This window comes from Thunnus albacares, chromosome 8 (assembly GCF_914725855.1).
Source record: "Thunnus albacares chromosome 8, fThuAlb1.1, whole genome shotgun sequence".
Classification (NCBI taxonomy): Eukaryota; Metazoa; Chordata; class Actinopteri; order Scombriformes; family Scombridae; genus Thunnus; species Thunnus albacares.
This window is the reverse complement of record NC_058113.1, coordinates 284,289-304,787: the sequence shown is the minus strand read 5'-3', so window position 1 is coordinate 304,787 and position 20,499 is coordinate 284,289. Positions and strand designations below refer to the sequence as shown.

At 39.4% G+C, this 20,499-nt stretch overlaps 1 protein-coding gene across 3 annotated transcripts in view; it reads left to right on the top strand.

Annotated features, from left to right (window-relative positions):
* dyrk1b (dual-specificity tyrosine-(Y)-phosphorylation regulated kinase 1B) overlaps window positions 1-20,499 on the top strand; it is a 93,948-nt gene that overhangs the window by 29,403 nt on the left and 44,046 nt on the right. Inside the window, exons 1-2 of one of the 3 annotated variants that reach the window (XM_044358487.1) lie at window positions 16,099-18,207; window positions 18,358-18,363. The exons of 1 other annotated variant lie outside the window; for it this stretch is intronic. In XM_044358487.1, the coding sequence (XP_044214422.1) occupies window positions 18,108-18,207; window positions 18,358-18,363 (106 nt within the window). In that variant the 5' untranslated portion in view covers window positions 16,099-18,107. Of the gene's footprint in view, window positions 1-16,098; window positions 18,208-18,357; window positions 18,364-20,499 lie in introns of those variants that run through there. One more of the 3 variants, XM_044358488.1, reaches the window with a different exon arrangement.

Below are 20,499 nucleotides of genomic sequence, written 5' to 3'. Positions count from 1 at the left end.
GTCTGAAACTGCTTTAGTTGTAGAACGATTCTTTGGGGAGTAAAATCCTCATCAATCCACTGTGTAGTTAAACTGATGGGAGACACTTCAAATATCTGGCAAAGCTGAAGGCCGAAATGTCTTGCAACAGGCTGCTGTTGTGCTTTTTCACAAAGTCATGCAGTTTTGGCAATAGGACTGAATATCGCCACTGATCTCCTGATTCCATTTGATTCAATCCAATTCTTGATTCATTTACATCAGATAAATACTAATACTGCATAAAGCTCCTCCCAATTTATCCTGGGAAATTAAATTACTTCTACATTTATAGGCTGAATTATCAACACATTTCCCCGTTATAAAACACGGGGGACCAAGGATTTTTTTCCTTGAGTAAATGCATAAAGACACATCTGTATTTTTTAGGCCTACATGTGCAAAACAGTTGAGCAAGAAAAATAAAAGATCTGTATGTCTAGCAAGAGCTCCATCATAATGCATATTTAAAAAAGAAAAAAACAGCTATCCCATACAGCAATGCATGGACTGTCAATACCTGCTATTTCGACTTAGTGAAGGACATCAACTTTAATGATCAGTGTGAGCACAGACAGCAGACACTTACGCTGCGTTCCGAATAGGGATGTCAATGGTTAACCGTTAATCAGTTAAATGCACAATATGTAATTTCAGCCGCTAGGGGTCTCTCAATCGAAACAATAACAAAAGACGGAGTGTGATGACGTTGTGAAGTAGAGTGGGATCATGGGAGTTGTTGTCTTCATTGTTAAACAACCAGCTTCTCTGGGATAGGATTACTCCAGTGTTCATTGTTCAGGATGTTTTTCCCAGGAGCTGAATTATCCGCAGAGGTCTCCTCCTCTCCAAAAACAAATGTACATTCAGAATAAAATCGGTAAAAATACTGAATAAAGCTGTTTCACCTAAAAAAAAAATCAGTGTTTCTCGGACGATGTTCGGCAAGCACCGGACTTCCTGGAGGAGCTGCTAATGCTAATGCTGCCAACATTTGCCCAATTTATTTCTCTAATAACTTAAGATCCAGACGTCCGACAACTGAAATCCTTCATCCGGCTAAAAGATAGACTAAAAACAACCAAAATTTATCATGAAAATGTGACTTAAAACTGAATAAAAGTCAATTTATAAAAGTGTCAACCACAACACCGATGTTTTATCTTGTATGTGTCTAAGTTACTCTTTGGTAAACACAGTTGTAGCGGACAAACACAATGCAGAGGCATGCATTTTGTGCACTGTACTCTTTGGTAGAGGGGTATGATGCCATTGACAGGCGACCAAATGAAAGGATCCGTTACCTTGATTAAAATTTCAGATTTCTCTGGGTTTGAAAATTGTTGGAAACATTTGGGATAATGCAAGTACACAACTCAACAACAAAATATATAACATAGGTCTAGTTGTTGACATTTTAATGTGGAATAATTACGTATTATAGCTTTAACCGCCAAGAATGTTTTTGACTGGTTATGCATGCCGGTCTATAGTTTAATTTGCATACACCAGTGGCGGCTGGTGACTCGAAAAATTGGGGAGGACAGGAGGAAAACAACCATGAAATCTTACAACAAACCGCATTGTACTATATCATTGTCCCCCACCTGATGTAATTGGAGGGGTGGAGGGCAATTTTGTATGCCAATAAATCAATTTGCTTTCAAAAACAAAAACTCTTGCGTGGTGAAAAGACATTTTGCATATACACATTGTTTCTAAACAAAGAAGTACTCATTTAAGCTGTGGAGTGGTTGAGAATGTATTATTTTACCAACAAAGTGAAATTCAAATTTATAGTATTGTACTATGTGACAATAGATTTATGTTCTCATCAGAAACAGACAACATATCACATGATTTACATGTGTTTCTATGTATTTTCTTACTATCATCATCAGAGATGAAATTAGCGACCAAAGAGACAGAGAGAGAGAAGCTGTATCTGACTCACATTATCTGACGTCTTCTTTCTTTCGTGGAGATGAAGTATCCATGTCATATAACGTCCATTTGTTGCTGTTGGTCATCCTGTTTGTTAGTTAACAGAACTTTGTTGCTGAAGGTTAACCAGTCTTATATTATTAGCAACAATGACAAACAAGCTAACTCTCCTGGTTGTTTCTCCGGTTGCTTCTCCCTCCAGCCTCCCCGGTGGCGTCCTGCCGCTGCTGCGCCACACAGTCCAGATCCATTCTCCCGTTAGCTTAACAACAGTCCTTAACAGTCCTTCCATGGATGTATAAAGAGTCCTTCAGGGCTGCTACAACAAGCTAACTGTTGCGTTGGGTAACGCAAGCAGCTATTTACTGTTCGTTATCTACTGCTGCTACTCTGCCTTATGGTGGAGAGAATTGAAGATGAAATCTGGAAACTAGCATTGGACTGACGTGCTGTCAATATTACATTCTGGTTGTTGATTGTTTAGGGAGGATGGCCTCCCTTGGAGCGTCATTTTACATGTCTTGGCCAATCATAGATTAGCATGAAAAAAAATGAGGTACATCAAATCGATGTAAGAGATCCCGCCCTGAGGAGTACAGCGGGCGCCCCCCACTCTCCCCTATTGCCCCCCACCATCACTTCACACAGACTGCTCTCTCTCCTCCTGCCCTGTAGGTGTCGCTGTTGAAGCATTTTAACCAGAATTTCAATGGATTTTTTCCAAAGGAGAGAAAAAATATTTTATAAATAATACTGAGATTTGGTAATGATTTGTTTCAACCAAATATTCTTTTTTATATTTTGATCTCCCTCTTGCCTCAAAAAATAGAGGAGGAGCAACCTCCTCTGCTTCTATGAACCAGCCTCCACTGGCATACACACTCTGCTAATGGCTAGACAATTATGGTGTTCACAACATCAGATTTTTTTTTTTGAATAGATGAAGTACCAGTCTAAAACCGACTTCTACAGCGAGTGTTACATTATGGGTTTTTAGTAGCATTAATGTTGCTAGGCTAGCAGGTGTCTTTAAGTCTGTTTATAATGAGTGTGTTAGAATCAGTCAGCCCTAAAAGTGTATCGTTGGTCCAGTTTAACCTGCAAGAATTTCTGAAGGCTCGTGTAATGTGTTTTTCTGCAACTGTGGAAATAGATTTATGACAAGTGAAACAAGTACATTATGCTATTGAGAGCTAATGTGACTAAACGCACTGAAAAACACTTTGAGGAGAAGAAGGATGAGTCAAGTTAGCTCTGACCACCGACTGCTGGACAGCTCTCACAAATGAAAGCTACATCACAGCTTTTCTTAAAAATTAACCGGTTACCAGTTAATGGGTGTCAGTCTGTTGAAAGCAAAATTAACTGAAACTGACATTAGTTCAGTTGACTTCCATGGCTCACATCTCATAGTCAGAGATAATATCTTGTTGACGAACACTTTGAGCTTAGATTAGTGTACCGAGTCTTTTTTCAGTCTGTTCCTGCCGTAGATGTGATCTCTAGATCTGCTACGAGATAGCCAGCGGGGTTTTTCTGGACTCAGAATGGGCCTTTGGGGGGTGACTAGGCATGACAGTAAGCATGATCAGTCCGCTTACAGTAAAGGCAATGAGTCTGTGTTACCTTATTTGACAGAAATCTTTTTCAACATTTTCCTGTTATTTCTGACCATTTGATAAACGTTAAAAATGTATATTATGCTTGAGTAAATGAAACCCTGATTAACAAAACTGCATACACTGTTGTTGAAGTTGAATTTCATTGGAAACTTACCTCATAGGTGAACCAATAAAGGCCCAAATGCACTGAAAGTGATAATTGACACGCCTCATTTGACACATCATTAGATGCTCCTATGGTGCACTGCAGGCATTAGATTTGAAATGCGAACACCACAGGACCAACACAGATTTGTCCTGTTGTTCTTTGTATTTACTTCTGCATTAGTTGGATGTAATGAATGAATGGAAAGGAGAAATGCAGAGAAGGAAAATGAAACTTAAGAGCATCTGTTTCCACAGTAAATTATCTGTTGAGTGTTTGATGGTTATTTATTTGTGCTTTAGAACTGCCATGAAACAATCAGAAAATAATGTTTTATTTCTCTCATTCACTCTACTGCCACTCCCTCTCCTTGCTTGACCACCACCACACTCGCTCACTTGCTCACTTGCTTGCTCATACTCTCAACTCGTTTGCGCTCTCTCTCTCTCTCTCTCCTAAGGCTGCAGAAAAAACAACTTTGGTTGCCGGTTCCTCATTTGACACCTCAAAATCAAAACAAGGTCGGAGTAGGGCCATCAAGACAGTTTGACACGCCTCATGACGCCTGTGGTACGCGTTCAGCCAGTTAAAACAAGTGTACTTAGAAACACACACGTCAGACACTTTCAGTGCGTTTGGACCTGGAAGCTGTTTTCACATATGAACTCCAGACAATGTCCCGAGAATCGGGTCCAGACAACAGAAGATTATCTGTGTCGCATTCTCACCTATATGAAATACTCCGTTCGGTTTAGGCAAGGGGTGCAGGAGGCAGGACATGATGCAAAAGGTACGCTGCGGTTGTAATTCAGCGTTTTTAAGATTTTCACCAGAAATAAAAGGGCTTTTATTTTATGAGAAGTCACAGGAAGTCCTCTCTCCCATTAGCACTAGCTTCATAGTGGAGTGCTCAGGCCCAATCAAAACAATGCAGCTTAGCTGGTTTATCCAGCGCCAGCTGCATGTGTAAAATATAGCGGCTGTGGATGACGGGGGAGTTGACTGATTGAAGTCAAAGACATCGTACTTAAGTTGTTCTGTTCTGCTTGTTCAGAAGTTCTTTGATAAATTGCTATTAAACACATTCAGAAAGAATTTGAATTGCTATTTTTATTCTTAATTCAGAGTTAGCTAACCATCCTGAGTCATGATAGTCCTGTAAACTGTGGCGGATCCACAGACTGTAACTATTCATGTCGCATTTACAGACTAAAGAGGAATGTAGCATCTATCATCTACGCTACTTTTTAACTTAAAATAAGCTTTTTGTGCACACCGTAATAACTCAGTGCACATGTACAAGTTAACTGAGAAAGGGGCAAATGCAAAGATTGATCTCTGGATTTCAAGAATCGATTATGAATCACGATTAATTGGAAAATCCATAGTTTTTCATCCAGCCTTATTTGGTAATACAGTTTCTGTGATATGGTGATGGCTGGTTATTTTCCCATCTGTGGGTTGTCTCTGGATATTTTCTCTCACTTCTCCAGCATTTCCTGCAAAGTCGGTTGTTGCTATTTCCTGCTGCTAGCATTAGCAAACTCCTTGACCTCTGCGTTGTGTTAGTTCTTTAGATGTTTTATCAAATTGCTTGTTTTAAAGTAGCTATTTTTCACTCCTCCTCTTGGCAATCAGTCAAGATCATCAGTCTAGCTGACTCTGCTCTACATTTGTCATCGTCGCTTATCCTAAGATATCTCAGGACTGCTGACATTGCTCCATCCTCACCTACATGCTCAAGTGATGAGAGGTTAACACAATACAAAGTGTTATCGGTTGCAGATGTATTGGAACAATTTTACCATTACAAGTACAGGAGCGCAGTATCGGACTGATACCCAATACTAGTATCGGTAAACAGCTACTTACTGCTGCTGGGAACGAAGCTGACAAGAGCACTGAGATTAGATGTGTGTGACTCTCCTTCTTAGACACTTTGATATGTATCTAGATACATAGTCAATGATCCGATACAAAATTGAAACAGATAAATCTGTAATCATATGATACACTGTGATTCAAAGCCAGTTTGATACAATTCAATTCAGCTGCGGTTAAGAATTGTGACTAAAATAAACAAATTATGTCTTCATTTCTTATTTAAAATTCTAAATCATAAATACCCCAGAAAATTATGTCTTCTGCCACACTAACTATAGTAAACATAAGCAGTGATACTGGCCATGTTATTTTTTCACTAAAATGCTGCTGACTGTATATTGTTTACTTCAGTCTTTGGGTCGGTGTCATTGTCTAATTGACTGTATGGACTCATGTCCCTGTAAATAAAACAGCTTTTGGCTTCAGTAACAGTTCTGCCGTTAGCCGGGAGGAGCTAGAGTTCAGTTGGAAGAAGCGATGTCTGCTAACGCTAGAGTTTAATCACCTTCCTTTCAGTAACTTTTCTGTCAGCATACACATCACTTTCATAAATTACTAGCAAGATGCGAGGTTCCCCCAGCGTAATTTATGATATCACTGCACATTTTGAAGGCTGCAAATGTAAACGTCAGGCAGCAGTGAATACAGTAGTACCAACAGTTCTTTCAGTGTGGGAATGTCGTGGATGTTTTGGGGCAGGTGTGTGATTGGGAAATGTAGCGAGGCAGCAGGAGAGGGGCAGATCACACGAACACACACACACACAGTATAGGAACAGTGTAGAGAGAGAGATAGAGAGGGGACTTTGGGGCAATCAGTTTTTGATAGCTGTATTGATTTTTTCCTAATTTTGTGCAGAATTTGGGTGGGATCTGTGACTGAACCAAACCAGTGAAGCAGTAGCGTGTAATACCAAAGTAATGATCTAAAAGAGTATGTTAAACAAAGGGAACTGCACAGTTGGTGGTAATTGGTAACAAGACACCTTTCTACATATAGTACTTTGATCCATTGTTCACATAAAAATATTGATTACTGCAGCTGTGTTTGAGCACAGCTAAATTGGACATTACTGATCAGCAACCAGGTACACTAGCTGCGCCTAACTGGCATAGTCAAAATGTTTTACAAACAATATCATACCATAATATTACTCTTAAAGGACCAGTGTGTTGGATTTAGTGGCATCTAGTGGTGAGGTTGCAGATTGCAACCAAAGGAATACCCCCAGGAGAACCTACGGCAGCCACAAAAAACGTTATGTAAAACACGAAAGACCCTCTCTAGAGTGTTAAGTTTTCTGGGATACTGTAGAAACACAGTGGTACAATATGGCAGGCTCCATGGAGGAGGACCCGCTCCCTATGTAGATATAAATGGCTCATTCTAAGGTAACGAAAAAGCTATTCTTATTTTCAGGTGATTATACACTTATTAAAACATGCTCATGAATATTATATTCCATTTCTGCCAAGTCCATTCCACTAGATGCCAATAAATTCTACATGCTGCACTTTGAACATGGAGCAGTTCACGTGTGGCACCAAAGAAATGTCAGATATTCACTAATATATAAAACACCACTTTGTCGTAATTTCACTAAATCTGACAACCAAGAGTCTTGTACAGTTGTTATCACTCATTAGTTGTTCTAAATCTTATTTGAGATGGTGGATGGATAAAGCGGTTCTGGTCCCTGCATTAAGGCCAGCACAAGACATGAGGGCCCCCAGAGAGAATAAATGCTGGCACAGTTATCAGTGCGAATGCTGTAGTCCTGAGTACAGGTGTGTGGTTTGACATATCATCAAGTCATACATGGAACTGAAATGTTAATGTGTATAATAATTGAAATGGGAATTTCTCACTGTTTCATTTTGTTGGCAGCCAACTTAAGACCGGGGACAAAGATTACTAGTTGTTAAAACATGAATGCATTGTAAAACATAATTTTTATGGAAAGGTTGTCACACCCTCTATAAGCTAATACATACTATGTCTATAGACTTCCTCATTGAAGGAATGTGCAATACATATTTTATGTATATATGTATATAGACTGTCCTTTTTAACATGTATTTTATTCTATTATTTTTATTCATTCCCTTACTGTTCATAATTCTGCTGTTTTCTGAGGGTTGCTACACAACATATTGTATTGCATACAATGACAATAAAGGGTCATATGAGTAACAATGTTTCTAAAACAGAGTTACTATACTGGCTAGCTTGGCGAGTTGATGGACCTCATCTTTGACCAAATGTCCTAGGACCTACCACTAAGTGCGGAATAAATCTTGGAGATCTTCATCAGTTGACGTTCTTCTGAGCTTTCATCCGCATGTCACAGTCTCATCATACCAAAACAAATTACAGAATCATCTGGGAATTGGTCAAAGGTCATGGACCTGGAGTCAGTGGACAGCTGGCAAAAGATCAATGAGGACATTACCACCCAAAGCCAGAGACCATCTTTGAACAGAGACAGGGCTTACCATCCCGTCTCCCACCATGTACAACCACCTGTTCTCACATGACCAAAGTCCTTTGGCTGAATGAAAACTGTGAGATGTGTTTGAGAGCTAGTAAGTTGATCTTTGAGCTTAGATTGTTTTGTTACAGATGTTCCCAAATGTCAAGAATGAACTTTCATGCTCAAAGGAGAATGTTATTGCTGGCTAATTGTGTATATATGATGCTTAGATCATAATAAACTCTTACTGTACTATGGGTATGTTTTTTGTCCATCAACATCAGGTCCAGATTTATATTTGTTTTATGAATCCATTATGGATTTCAATCATGAAATTACACATTTTGTTTCAGTGATGCTGCACTACTTTACTAGAGGTATAATTTAATGGTACATGTAAATAATAATAAAACAAGTAGGACATAAAGAATCTATGAGGAACATTATTTGAGTAGTTATTGAATATCAGTAATAGCATTGATTCATATATGTTGGTGTACAACAAAATATGCATGTGTGTGTGGTGAAATGTGTGATCTTAATGAAGTTATTTCTACATAGGTACTCTCCTGTTAATGTGCATGTGGCTTATATGTCATACAGTATCAAAAGCTCACATTTCCCAAATGTATTCATAAGCAATATTACATTAGCCCTTTTTAGTGATGTCTTTTGCACAGTGAAATAATAAGATTAAATTTTCAAAGGATAAGTTTCAATTTATAATTGTTCTCTTGTGTAGTTTACACTGACAGTAAAGTAAAAGAAGACAGGGTATGATGATTTTATTCATAAATGGGTAAATGAGTGGAGTAACATAACAAATACAGATGCTACCATACAGTTCACATGTTAATCAGGCTGTGTCTGTACCAAATGTCATGTCAGTCCAATCAATAATTATTTAGACACTAGCCAGTTCACTAAAAAACAAAGAGGGCCTGGTTGGGGAAAAATCAAGGCAGCACCAAAGTCTGCAGTTATGGAGCAACATTATCATTTATTTGGACTCATGTTTCTGTCCACGTGGTGAATGTTAAGTCCACTATTCACTGTCTTTTTGCTCTGTTGCTTTTTGCGCTCTACCAACTCCTGAGGGAAAAATCTGGCTCAATAGCTGCTAAATGCTCCACTTTGTTCACCAGCTAATTGCTAACTGTCTGTTCACCATTTTATGCTGAGCATGTACAGTGGGGTTTTTAGAGCTTTTTCTCTGAAAAGAAAATTATATAGATACAGTATAATATATTTTTGATAGTTATTATGAAAAATGTCAATTATAGTCACTTTGTTTTTGTATTTGAATACTTAATATATTATTTATTTTATAATATTTATTACATTATAATAATATTTATTTTTATAAAAATGAATATCACTGTTTTGTCAGAGTGTTAAGCTGCCGTCAATGAAAGGTGACACTTACTGTGGATGTTTCACATTAAAAACCTACTAGGAAACAATTATTGCGCAGCCCTTCACTGGCTGTGGTTTACATATACAGGTGTATATGTAATAATACCCATAGGAATGATGGGCAAAACTACCAAATTAACCAAATTAAAACTTTAAATATCAGGGCATTCATGAGTGTGTGTGGTTGTGCACAAGCTTGTGTCTGATACTGTGCGACATCCATTGGGGGCAAGCACTGAGGGGTATCGCTAGCTGATTAGCCACCACTGTTGATTATTTAACATTTAAATCGAGAAAGCTCACAAATACTTAACTACTGTTTTTACTTATTCTATTTAGGTCTTGACTCTTTGTAAAAAAAAAAAAAAAAAGAAAAGAAAAAAAGCTTATATTCCATCCTGTTTTTTGGATGCATTTCAGTGCTGCAAATTTGTTTTGACAAAAAAAAAAAAAAAAAAACTTAGCCATTAATAATAGTAAAGGACAACAAGCTAACACTAATGTTAATTAGTGTTAGTTGTGGGGGGGCTGTGTGTGGCAGGCATAGTTAAATACTAATGAAAACATACAGAACAATCACTTATGTTTATATATTATCAAGGCTAATTAAAAACATGTACTGCAAAATTAAAATTTAACAATTTCAAAAGCCATCCAATCTCAAACCAAATGTTGGATCCTGAAATTACATCATGGGTTGTAAAGGTTGAACATTTTCATCTGAATAGGAGCCTGAATCCTGAATCATTTTTTTAGCTTAACAATGATTAGACACAAACTGTTCATGAACAAGGACTTAAACTTTGAAGTAACTAAATCACCATTGCAAACACTGCTACAAAGGAGGGTCATATGTCATACATGTCATATGCATGGACGTTAGTGTAGGCCTACATCATGTCTGGGTTGAATTAGGGTTGAACATTAAAATTAAAAAAAATAAATTTAATCAAATTCAACACACTGATTGCACAACCTCCTTTATTGCTGACTAATGCTGCTGTAATAAGTTACAACAGACTTTAGGTCCTTTTGCATAAGATTATTTATTCTGTTCCATTGTTGATATCTTTTTTTTTAACAGTAGTTAATTTTTTTTTAACTCTGTTCACTCATTTATATAGAAGTTTTGAGGCAGTGTAGTTACGGTTTTATTTTATTGAAAATGATTGTTTCTGTAAATCATGTTCTGGCAAGTAATGGCAAATCCTGATATAATTTTGAAGTTAACTTTCCTTCCTTCTATGTACATGAATTGCTATTGTGCATGTAGAGCATAAGCAAGAGTATTGGTCGCAACATTCCCACAGGCTTTAAACTAGTCTTAAATTTTATTCCTCTTTACCTGTGTCATTCCTGGTTCGTTTTGTTATTGTCTCTTTGGCACCGCCAAGTGCTGAGAAAGAGAATGGCATCTTCGAGCGTCAAGTGCTCCTCCACTCCTTGCTGAAAGCACCCTGCAGTAGCAGCATGGTAATATTGCTCCTCTATCTTTCCTCTGCATCGTGTTTACCTAGCAACAAGCATCACCCGCGGCTGGCCATCCCATTGGTCACTTGAAAACGCACCGGGGACCAATGGCAGGGCTGTTGCCATGGTACAGTGTATAGTTGCCGGGTGGAATTTTGCTGCTAGGCACGTGAGTCTCAGAGTCTGCTTGCCTCCTCGCACTACCGTTGTAATCTCCGCTGTCTGGTCGTTAGTGTAGCTGAACGTGATTTAGTGGAAGCCAGTCAGAAACTCTAACTGTGAAGGGAAAAATATTAACGTTTTGCCACATATTCAGTAAAATAATCACAGTAGTGCGTCTCAGAACTATCAACAGATAGAGAAAATCGGCGCGGCAGCAGAAGACAACAGGAAACGGCTGCAGACATTCCACAGCCTGTATAAATCCACTGTTAAGAAGCTGCTTTTCTGCCAGTGTGATATGCTGTATCACCACAAGAATATATATTGAAGCGGGATTTGAGGTCATAATGATGGTTAAAAACTATCTTTAGTATTTTAAATCAAAGTCAAAATCGATAAACATTTAATAAATAAAATGGTAACTTCTTTAAGAAGGCAATTTTAATATAACAAAGAAACATTTTCTGGCATCTAAAATGTAAAGACAAATCCATAGATTTTTGATTCTGATGATTTATGTTGTGAAAACTTCCAGCACAAAAGAGCTTTAAAGACATTATTGCATGTACCAATTTGTCTTTATGTAATACTGCAACTACAGCTGTCCTAGGACAGTAAATATAGCCCAAATGTAATTACTATCCATATTTGAATCAAAGTTTAACATTTTAAATTTAAATATGGTCCTTTTTTTCATATGAATTCCAGTATATTATTTGAAATAGAGCAGAGATTGTGTTGCGAATGAAATAATTCATAATAATAATACAATGGGCATTGAGTCAACATGTATATCCAATGAAGATTTACTTGTTTATTTTTAAGATTTTGGGGGGAGAGGGGGCATTTTCACCTTTATTAGATAGAGGATAGTCAAGTAGCAGACAGGAAACAAGGGGAGAGATGGGTATGACATGCAACAAAGGTCACTGGCTCGACTCGAACCAGGGACGTTGCGGTTATGTGGTATATGCAGTAACCATTCAGGGTGCTCTGAAGATTTACGACAGTTGCCAAAATATTAGTTCAATGATTTTTACAGTAGATATAAATGTTCCAATTGCTTATTTCCTTCCATAAAGGAGATTGTATCTTCAGTCCTATTTGTTAATGCCATATTTCAAAAACTATATTTTTGAATACTTTGTGTTGAAGGGCCTAATAATCATAGAGCAGTTGAGTATGTCAACCATTGTATGTGTCTTTACTACTACATAAATGTTTTGTGATCCCACATGCGTGCACACAAATACACACACACACTTGTTCACTTGTTGCTCATCTGTCTGTAATGTTGAACTTATATAATTGTGAGGTTTGCATGACATAATGAGAGTGGAAAAGCACTATATTCATCATCTTTCCTTCAGTGCAAACACAAATGTACACAGTACGGCTAGTGGAAAGCTGAGTGTGGAGTTAAGCTCTGTCTCCTTGTCTGCCCAGCCACCTTCTTGCATACTGTTGGTTGTGTATCTGATGGAATGCCTGCCTATGCAAAAATATACTTGACATAACATCAGAATTAGTGGGCATGCACAGGTGAAATGGCTTATCACATGGGCTTAAATTACTGTTTAAGTGTGCACAGATTCAGGTCCAGATCAGTTCAAGGTGCACCTCAATACACCTTTTCCTGCAACTGGACAGCAGTGCTGCTTTATAGGTTTTTATATGTGCCCTCAATGTGTCCACATAGTTCCAGTTTAGTACGTTGTTTAAATTTTATTCCCAGTGTAGTATATTCACTTTGATAAGTTGATAAAAAAGATAATAGTTCTAGGGTTATCTTTTTCATTGTCTAATGTGCACATTTTAGTCATTTTATTAACATTTTTAACAAAACTCAAAAAGTTAAGGTAAGCATGTTCCTCTATGATGTAGAAGGCATTGTCATATAGCCACAATGTCCATTAAATAAAAATACTACCTACAAGACGATTCCTATTGTTTTAGAACTATTTCACATACACTCAAGATGAAGAAGGCCAATATCTATGGCCATAGATATTGGCCTCTATCATAACTACATGCACATATGACCCTTTTAGTTAAATGGGAAGATTGTCATATTTTATTAGAAAGGAAGAAGTATTGGTAATGAAGTTTAGCAAATATAGAAGAACACTGTTTGGGCCTAAATCAACTGAACAGCTACTGATTTATATATGTGCATATACACAAAATAGAGATGATTTTTGTTTAATGATCATTACCACTCATTGTAAGATCATCAAACTGCCTGACACACATTCACATCCTCATCCATACCTCTCATGTTTTGAGAAAACCCTCCATCCTATCTCCTTGTTTGGTTCAGAGTACAAACCATCTCCTTTTCTGTAATGTATATATAAAAATATATCAGCTTCATTCTAAATCATCATCGCTCTCCTGTATTATCTGTAATTTCATTGAATTTATGGCTCGTTGTCTTTGTAACTGATTTCCCCTTTGGGATTTAGTTCTTATCTCACCTCCTTCAACGCAGCATTACAAGTCCAACCTCTAGTGTGGACCGACAGATGTCCAGATCCAGTGACTATTCTTGCATTCACACCCAGTGCTCTAGTTAAACCTTTGAGAACACAAGTTTGGTTTCATTTGGAGTGTACTGGGGCTTGGGTGGCAGTCACACAGACGGAGTCACTTGAATCGTGACACCTGGCAAACTATTGTTCCCTATGAAACTGTGTGTGGCATGCACTTCTCCTTTGCGATATGCTTTACATTATCTTGGCTCCCACTCAAACTAAACAGACCCAGTCACTCTGAGCTGTGCATTAAGCATTTTTGAAGCAGACCACCTGAAGTGGTACATCTGTGTGTGATTACCACCTTAGCGTACATTGCTGCTGTGCAATAACGCTGTATAATGTTACTTTCTGCTTGTTTATGACTTATCCCTGAAAATGATAATTTTAATGCAAACTCTATAAATATAACAAGTTGCTCTCTGTTTTAGCTGCTACTGGTCAGCTGTTTTTCAGTGTGTGGGAGTGCAATGATTTGGACCATAGGTTCTGGAGCCTAGAGCTTGAGTAGATTACTAAGGAAAGCTGTAGGAACTGGAGCCAAAGGGACAATACAAAGCCAGAATGCAGTAACTACACTGCTGATGCTTGCCTTGGAATGTAGCTCAGTTTTACAAACTCACTAAAATTGATAAATCAAAGATTTCTAAATTACACTTAGTTAAAGCTTAACCAAATTTGTTGATATTGCAGCTTGCCATTATAGGGCTTTATGTATCGTTATATGCCACATACTGTATCACCTCAAAATAACAAAAACAATATGGACTGCTTAAAGCAAATAACATTAAAGGGATGACAAATTCATATTTCAAATCAATATGGTAATTGCATGTAAATGACAGCAATAAACAACAGTCAGAATAAAAAGATTCTGCCTGTACGCTTACTGCTGTTTCAGTACTACCAAACTTCCTGTGATATGTAGAAGTACAGTATTATCAGCAGTGACCTTAACTTTACACAGCTTTACACTAATTACAGTGGACCTTTCACCATTGCTTTCTATAACATATTACTGACAGATTAAAGTGCACAGGTTAAAGATCAAAATCACATCAAAAAGATTCAAGTAAATCTGACACACATTTCTCGATGCAGTGTGAGTTGTGTTTGAGGGTTAATTTTCCTTTAAGCTGAAAAAGCTATCAGCTGGTTTCTGACACTGTGTGCTGAGCTGTTCCCAGGCAGCATTGTGCCTGATTTAGCCGGAATGCTCAGATAGCAACAGTAACAACTTTTAGCTTTGGCTGGTTTGTGAGGGGATGTCACACATCTCAGCTGTGGAGTCACTCAATGACCATGTGCTTATGGAGGCCCTTTGCCCCGCTCTCCTCCCCCCTCCCTGGCGGTATCTCCACCCCCACCCATCGGTCTCCCCTTCCCTCTTTCCATTTCTACCTGACATCTTCAAACTATTTCCGCGTCATTCCTGCCTCGCGCCGTTTGAAGAGACACTGGGAAACTAAGCCGACTGCTCCTCCCACAGACCCGTCCGCTACCCAATTACAGCCAGGGACGACACTTTATGTAGCCAATTGCATTGCAGCTGCCATGGCGTCGGGTAGCAACAGAGTCTGTAGAGGGTGCGTGCCGAGTGAGGGTAGAGGCTGCTTCTACCCGAGTGCAGAGAAGTTGAAACACTTTAGAAGGCTGAATGGAAAAAGAGCCGTTGTGTGTCACATGGTAGCAATAATAAAACCTAGTTGTCGGCTGATTTTAAGTGCATACAAGGGAAATATGCACATTTAAGGGGTTTTATTTGGGCCTCTGTCTCTTAGTCTCTTTCTCCATTCTCTCCCTCTGGCCCGGGTCTCCATAAACATTGCACAATAAGCTGGGTGTAAGAAGTATATTTACTCAGATCCTAAACTATATATAATTTACAATTAAGTACTTGAATTTTTAGACCTTTCGAAAATATTTCCAATGTATTTGCTAATGTGATTCTGTCAAGTTTCAGACTAATGGCCTAATAGTAATGGCTTAAGAGTAATAACTAGGTATTATTAATCTAGTAGAAAGTGGTTTTAAGTTTGTATCAAACCGTCGTTTGTCGGAGCTTTATCCTTAAAGTTGTAATATGGTTTAAGTAAAGGTTGTCTATGTGTGTGTGTATATAAAGTTCCAGTATATATATCCCGCTGTTACTATAAATGGACAGGACAGGAGAGGTCTGCTCGGAACAGACTACTGTGGTCAGAGGGAAGGTTACTGTCCCTCCAACTCACTTGGGTTGTATTGTTGATAATGTTCCATAAAATCAGTCGGATTTTGAGTGGTGGTTGATGTGAAACTTAGCGTGAAATGTCGCCAATGTCAAGTTTTCGTCCTGCGTGTGTCTGTGTCTTGGTTTTACCAGTAATATGTGAGACTGCGCCAGACAGGCCAGCTCCGACCCCTGCCACAGGGACATGGTATAGTCCCGATCTCAGGGTGGGGAGCCGTGTGGGAGAGGAGCAGAGATTCCGTCTAACGGAGAAGCACTGAAAGGGAAGCGGGCGAGAAACATGAGTCGAAATCGCCCTTTTGAAGGTTTCCACCTTGAAGGATTAAAAAATCTCCCTTAATTCTGAGAAGGGTGAGACAAGCGAAGGAGAACATTAAGAAAAAGAGAGCGGAGACAGAGGGAAGAGGCGCGTTAAGAACCGATCCGAGGCGTCTGACAGCAAGCTCAGGAACTTCACTGGATTTGGTTTCTATAGTCTACTTTGTGACGAATCTAAAGTTTTGGTTCGTTTCCGTTCAGCCGTTGTTTTGATGTTACTTTAGTGTGATTACCCCAGAGGCTGACTTCTTCCTGGATCGAGTTGTGCGTTGGTAAACATCAGACCGTATCGGAGATGGGAAGTATAATGCAGGCCGTGAGCGGCTTATTCTTTAATACGGGGAAGCATTTGGCATCGAACCCCAGATACTGGATCTAAACTTTTGTTTCCTGATTTATTCCCAGTTTTACCCCCAAAGGAAAGAGGTGTGTGATTGATGTAGTGTCCCTGCTTGTAATGGTACGTCCCTTTCTTTCAGCAAACAATCCTGTTGGCCAGCAAGTGTGGATACTCAGTTAGAGGAACTTTCTTTGGAACTACACGTCTCTGTGAAGTCAACACGTTGAAGTGGATTGCTTTGTTTACACGTGTTTGTGAAACTGCTTGTTGTCACAGAGACCACCTGTATAGTGTATGTGGATTACATCATTGTCTGACTTTTTAAAACGGCTCCTTTTTACCCTGGCAGAAGCCAGCCACCTGCTGTAGGCGGGTTAAACGCAGCTGAGTGACCAACACAAAGGCTCCGTGGAGCTCTGGTTGTACAGGCTCAGTGACATTGCCAGTGGGGGGCTGTGTGTGTCACTGGATTAATCTGAGAGATAACATCACTACACTGCCCTACTCTGTCCAGTCCCCCCAGAAAGCGCCAGTAATTGGACCTATTTTTAGAGTAAGGGATGGGGTAAAAGCAGGCAGCTGGAAACCCAACTCCCCTCCACCTCCTTCTCTTCCACCCCTTCCAACACACACCCAGCTCAGCCCACCTGGCAGTATGCTGGGTGAGCCTGGTTAGCTCAGAGTTGATTTACAGCTAGTTAATGTTAAAAGTTGGATGAACTTATCCTGCAGAATATATTAAGATCTGTTGGAACCATACTGACCATGGAGTCTTACTAGCCTGGGAATACTGGCTGTACTGGATTCTACTTGTAAAGGCTGCACTGGACACATTAAACCCTGATCTGGATTACAACTAAGATGTCTGAAGAAACTACTAGCTGTATACTTTGGGTTAAACCTGCCCTGGACTATGTGAACCTATCATAAGCAAGTAGAGCTTATGTGATTACCCATGAACATTTAGCTGATTCTTTTATTCTGAGAAGCCACTTGTTAACATACTGGAATAGTAGAAAGGCTTACTTTTGACTACCCATATGTCAGTCACCAGCAATCTGGAGCAGTACAAACCTCCAGCACACTAAAAGAATGCATGAAACTGCAGAAACTAACGTAACAAAAAGCTAACCTGACTAACCAAATATTCTACTACCCCCATTCCCCAAACCCACAGAGAAACAGAATATATATGTAGAATGAGAGCTCTATATCTATAGTGTAACTCCACAGAAGACAGAGTTTACATCGTTTATATTTTTACTTCAGAGAGACAAGCTGCCTGTACACCAGTTGGTTGCCTTAGAAACCACAGTAACAAAAAAAGAAAGAAAGAAACAAGCCAGAGAAGACGGTGCCTTTGATTGGTTGGTTGGTTTCCCACCATTTCAAGATTCATTGATTTAGTTGGGTGTAAACTGTGAACTCTGGGATTGAAAACACGCCTGATGACAGTAACCTGACCCCCCCCACCCTAAGCTTCGACCACCTGTCAAAGTGTTTTGATTGACAGTATTTCCCTGCTGGATTGACCAGTTGCCAAGCATTTCCATGGTGATCACATCATCTGTGGAGGACAAGACCGTGCCCTCTTGCAGGATGGTCCAGTCAGAACCCTGGATCACCTCTGCCCTGCTTCGCAAGAACAAGAGTCAGTACCCCCCCCCCCACACACACACACACACACACACACACACACACACACACACACACAAACACACAAACACATACACACACACACACACACAATCCCACTGATAAAAAATGTGTAAACTTCTCTTTTCCTCACGTCGCAATACAGCCATAAGTGAGTATGAATCTACTGTCTTGCTAGTGTGTGTGTCAGCTGTCATGGGTGTGTGTGTGAATGTGTTATAGTAGCTCTGTGTAGTTTTACTGTCAGTCAGTTATAGAGGTTTGATGTCTTTTAGTGAATTTGTCATGATTGTGTATGTTGCAGTGGCGCTGTGTTTGTCAGCATGTGTTTGCATGTATGGCTTTCCATCTATGCAACGTTGTTGCAGCCAGAACTTGAACAGTCATAAGTCTGGTTGAACTCTGGCTGCTCTGGGTCTGATTAGGCTCATGCTCCTTGTCTGTCAGTGTAACCTAAAGCCCTTTTTTGCCAACAGGAAAGCACCACCATGGTCAGACAGTTTGCGGTGAGTCAGACAGCGACACTGAGCTGAGGGATGGTAGATGGTACTTGTATAGCGCCTTTCTAGTCTTTCCATCCACTCAAAGCTTCACCCATTCACACACTGATGGCACGGCCTTCAGGGGCAGTTTGGGTTTCAGTATCTTGCCCAAAGACACTTTGGGCAAGTGGACATGTGGACTGGAGGAGCCGGGAATCGAACCGCTGATCTTCCCATTAGTGGACAACCCGCTCTACCTCCTGAGCTACAGCCGCCCCGAAAGTTGTAGGCTTAGACTGCTGTCTGTGCTTAACAGTCAGTGTTTCAGTATAACTGACCACAATAACTCCTGCACTCATTCACAATATTAATCTTTGCCAGTGATTTCCAACTAGTGGGTCATGGTCCATTAGTGGTCTGCAGGTCCATTCTGAGTGGTTTGTGAGCATGTGGATCTACTTTGTCAAAAAAAAAAATTGAACTGTAGTTAATTCCTAGAACAACTCTTTTATTAGCAGTGCTATCAATGCTGGCTCTGCCAGTCATGTGATCATTGCCCAACATTGCCAGCTTGGTTTTACTGACTGAACACAAAAAAGAAAGAAGAGCAGCTGTTGAATTAGCTTGTTTTTTTGTTTTATTATCAGGGCTATTTACATGCTGTAAATGCCATAAACAGCCTTTTAAGCCAGAATAAGCCTGATTGAGTTGTAACATTGAAATATAATTGAAAGGGCAACACAGTTAGCACTGTCTCCTCACAGCTAGAAGATCCTGGTTTTCAAATCGACAGACAGGCTGAATAGATGGATGCCAGTAAAACTGAATGGGTGTTAAGTTGGCCTGTGTGTGTTGATTGTGACCTGATGTTTAAGGAAAAAATTTTACCAGTGGGGAACCACAGATCTATGGCCAACAAGTCGGCCACACTTAGCTAGGGATAGGTAAGTCATTGAATATTTACATATATTTGTCATACCTTTGTTGGAGACTGAAGGTAGTTTTGTCAATATCAGCTTTTTTGGTTATTTACATGTGAAAGAAATCCAGTAAGTGACCTAATTGTTGCACCAGGGATTGCTGTTCTAGTGGTAAGTGTATGTTGCTTCTTATAGTTTAACTCATCTGACAAAATGTACATTTTCTACAATAATACGATGACGGATGTTCATGTGACTTGAAGGTATTGCGACTGATTGTTTTTGAGTGAAGAAACAATGACAAGTGACAAGGGATGCTTAATGTATTGTTCCATTCTGGCCAGACCTTCTCTACTTAACTGGACTTTGCTGTGTAAAGACATGTTTGACATTGTTGATAAGTTATTGTCAGTGTGTTTTGTTGTGTTTTGAGAATGAAAGAACATGCAAAGAACAACAACTGCAAAACAACAGAGAGTTTATTGATGTGCTCAGTGGTCATTTGCGAATGTACCTTGCCTTGAGCCAAAACCCTGCCTTGTCCTCATTTACCTCAGTGGAAAACAGATCTGTTTTATTATGACTATGGTTATTTAAAATACTTATTAATGTTTCATGGCAGAATGTTTCTAATGGCCCTTGCATGTCTGATGTCATTCATTAAGGACTGGTTGGTCTGAGTTAGTTTGCTACTGCTACAACCATGCAAGTGCCTGTTCTTGGTCTGCAAAGCTGTTATGTGACAAATGTGGCATTGGTGGTAATGCATGTTCACATGCACGACTCTTCACATAATTGACAGCAGCCAGGGTGCCCCTGTTTAGAGGTCAAGTCGCCAACCATGATCCACAACGTCCCTGGTACAAATCTGTCAACCTTTGTTGC